The 3860-nt window shown below is 32.5% G+C and overlaps 1 protein-coding gene across 1 annotated transcript in view; it reads right to left on the bottom strand.

Moving 5' to 3' along the window:
* The window catches only part of syap1 (synapse associated protein 1), a gene marked incomplete at its 5' end in the record, with an annotated part of 5913 nt that extends 3036 nt beyond the window's left edge, over positions 1 to 2877 (bottom strand). The window contains 3 exon segments of the mRNA XM_024296337.1: positions 1850 to 1916; positions 2045 to 2163; positions 2671 to 2877. Of these exon segments, the coding sequence (XP_024152105.1) occupies positions 1850 to 1916; positions 2045 to 2163; positions 2671 to 2869 (385 nt within the window).
* Positions 2878 to 3860: the final 983 nt, after the last annotated feature.

The following is a 3860-nucleotide window of genomic DNA, read 5'->3' as shown; positions in this document are numbered from 1 at the left end:
GGGGGGGGGGGGGTAACTTCACTGGTTGATAAGAACTGAGAATGGAATAAAAGCTTTCATTTCAAGCCTTTAATCTAAGGAGTATCATGTTTTTAGAGTTTTTAACATGTATGTGTGACATTTTTCTTATGAAGAGAACAAATGTAATAATAAATCATATTGTTTTTGCATTTCTGAGTATTTCTCCTGTAAAATCGCTGTCAATCAAACTGTTGCAGACAGACTGTTTGAAATAATGAGTCTTCTGTACGCCACAACAGCTTTATGCTTTAGATAGGTCCGGCTAGCTTGTCTAGTTCAGGTTCTGGAGAAGAGAAGATGGTATCTTCACATTGACTGCAGTCAAATGAGCCGCCGTTCACATTTCTGTGGTTAAATCAGTCACTGGATTTTTTTGTGCGAGTTTCATCCAATACTTAAATATCTTCAATATTAAACCTTCAGTCCTGTTATGTTTTTGACTTTTTTCACAAAAAGCGGACTATTTAAGACGTTGTCATGGTAACGGCCACATCGTCTGCAGCAACCGTGCTCTGCTGTCACTCCGTCCTCTTTGAGAAAAGTGATCGTCATAAGAAGATAAACAAACCATCATTTCAGAGACAAAGTTCACCTCTTAGAATTTGTTTTTGTCCAGATGACGAAGCAAAAATGTATTTAAAAAAAGTTTAAATAGTTCAAATCTTCCGCTTAATCCAAGACTTTAAAATTAACCAAACAGGTTAAAGGAAAATAGAAAATAACTCGTCTTTTCTACTGTCTTGGTAATCTGTGGAATAATGCACATAGAAATTTCAATTATAGTATTAATAAGAATTTTTGTGTTCAATATGTTTTAGTTTGATCATTTGTAATGATTTTTGATGTGGTAAATTAGAGTTCTCTAGATCTGATGTTTCTTTTTCTTAATTGGTAAAGATGAAAATGATTGATAAAAAATTCTTGGAGGTGACAAGGTAATCTGTTTAAATAAAACAACAACAACAAAAAAAAAACATAAAGTCACCTTTTTAGTTGTACTTTGATCATTTACTTAACCAAAATCTCACAAATTTAAATAAAACATCTCAAAACCAGGCTTTTTACAACAATTATTAGGGTAAAATCAATGTGATCAAAATAGTTTAATTAATTACAGGTCATGATTGATTAATTAAATACACATAAAAAATTAATCACACTAATGTTGATACTGATACCGAGTCCTGATTCAATATTTTTCTTAAAACATAAATTTAAGGTTATAAACTTATTCAAGTTTTATTTTATTTACCTTCTTTTGTGATGCAACGCTTAAACAGAACTCTTCTGAGAAGTAGCTTCTACATGAAGTAAAAATTGTGAAACTATCAACTAGAATAAAAATGTCTAAACATGAAAAATAGGTGATGAGTCATGTGAGAAAGTTTGAAAACTGAAGATAATTTTTAATTTATTATTATTTATTAAGTTTACATGACAAATTCTTTAAAAAAAAAGCAAGTGAGTTCTTTTTAAAATCTTTGTTGCAGTACAACAGTAAGATAATATTTAATCATATAATGAAGTTTGGGGACTTTAGTATCTTCAGAACATCTTTCATCATATGTGATCAGAAAAAATTGCAAATAAATTCATTAAAAAAGAAAATCAGATGATTAAATTTTCTGTATTTTTTTTTTTATTTTGTGTCTCATCGTTGAGCTAAACCTATAATGAAAGTTTCAGGTCTCTCTTGTTTCTGTAAGCGGCAGAACTTGTACAATTGGTGGCTGACTAAATTCTTTTTTTGGCCCTCTGTGTGTCTTTTTGCTATAATCTGGAAAATCTGGTAATTTCCTAACAAAGACCAAAGTTTGGAAAATCTCACCGGATTTTTTTGCCTTCTTCTCCTGCACAAACTTCTCTTGCTCCTTCTGGAAGTCTCCGAGGAAAGTCTGTAAACAAACCTCTCTACAGTAAACATATTTGACGCTGTGGATTCAAACTCTGCCCTTGTAGAGACACTAAAGCAAGAATCCGTCAACGTTTGCTACAGAAGGAGGAAACCAGAAGAGCAGCATGCCTTGTCTATAATGCCGTCGATTTTGCCTTCTTCCACCGTCTTCTTGATGTTGTGCGCCGTCTCCACCACAGACTCCGAGATCTTCTTTGTGGCGTTTGACGCAAAACTGAAGATGAAACCTTCAAAGTCAGGAGAGGAAAGGAGCAGCCGGTCAGTTCACCATGTGGTTTGATTTGGTTACAGCTAAACTAGAACAACCAAAACAGTCACCACAAAGTAAACATTACTTTACCTTCCCTTAAGAAAAAGTTTGGTGTTTTGGTTCAACAATCCAGAGATTTTACCAATTTATTTGTTTCAAAATTTTATTTTGAAATCTACAATCAAGAACTTTCTATCCTACTTCCTGCTTCTTTTTTTCCTTTTATTTCTAGTTAAATATATTTTTAGCGAGTTAATTTTAAGGATAACTCAATTTCACTATATACTTAAACTTAATTAAAGGTATTTTTTAAGAAAAGTTATTCTAACTTTAGTAGATTTTTTTTTAATTAGGCACCTCTCAGTCTGATGTGATTCTGTATTATTAACTTTAGCAAACTGGACCACAAAAAAAAAAAAAAAAAAAAAAAAAAAGATTTTGCCCGTTAATTTTGCCAGTAAAGTGGTGGCTTTCCCCGGCTCACCGCTGAGTCCCTTCCCGGGGTCCGCGTCGTCCTGCTCGGCCTCGGTCCGCGGCTGCAGCTCAGCTGCTGGATGTTTGTTTACCTCCGTTTCAGCCTCTTCCTTCACTTCCTCGACCACATTCTGCTCCTCTTTGTCCTCCGACGTCTTGACGTGCGCCGGGTTGTCTAACCCCAACCACGTTCCCAAGCCTTTAAACATTCTGTGCGCGAAGAAAACGAAGAAAAATCTACGATTTAAAGGTAAAACATTAGAGAAAAACAACGAATTCTGCTGCTGGGTTTTATGCAATCAGGAAATGAACCGTCAGCGGTTCTTCTTCTCTGACTAAAATGGAAGGTAGAAGAATCATACCGCCACCCTGTGGTAAAACAGTGAAACGATTATTAAAAGACAAATTCTGTAAACAATCCGTTTATTTAAAATAAAATAAAATAAAATAAAATAAAATAAAATAAAATAAAATAAAATAAAATAAAGTAAAATAAAATAGACAGCCACATTTAACACTGTAGTGAAAAATGAAAAATAAATAAATAAATATATCTCCGGCACCCCCGCGACCCCGAAAGGGAGGAAGCGGTCAAGAAGAAGAAGAAATAAATATATAAATAAATAGATGTTATATTTATTAATTGTAAAAGACTAAATAACTGAAATTACAAATTATTTAAGCATTATTATTTGTAAAAAATAATATTTAGTATTTTTTAAACATTATTTATTGTGCACCATCTACACACATTTTGCTCTAATTTGAGGAGATTTTTTCTTATTGTTAGATTTTAGTCTTTATGTTGGTGAACATCAAACGAAACTATATTTGTCAACAAAATATTTTAAACACAGCTTTGAAGAAAATACAATTGACAAATAATATGACAAACAAACAGGTAAAAACTAGATTTCTCTTTATAAATCAGAACTGAATAGAATAGAAATACTTTATTCATCCCAGGTTGGGAAATTAGGCTATTTGATAGCTATTCAGAAAGCTATTCAGATGAGCATCCAAACATCTTCTACATCTACCTAGCTTCCCAAGAGCTATTACTACTGAAACCAATTAAATTAAAATAACTTAAACACAAAAGGATTAATTTACTTTACGATTTATCAATTGTACCTTAAAAACAGAAGCCGGACACATTTTATATGAACTGGAACAATATTATTTTAAAAAAGCTGCAGC

Source organism: Oryzias melastigma, linkage group LG3 (genome assembly GCF_002922805.2).
Source record: "Oryzias melastigma strain HK-1 linkage group LG3, ASM292280v2, whole genome shotgun sequence".
Taxonomy (NCBI): Eukaryota; Metazoa; Chordata; class Actinopteri; order Beloniformes; family Adrianichthyidae; genus Oryzias; species Oryzias melastigma.
This window is presented reverse-complemented; position numbering and strand designations above follow the sequence as displayed.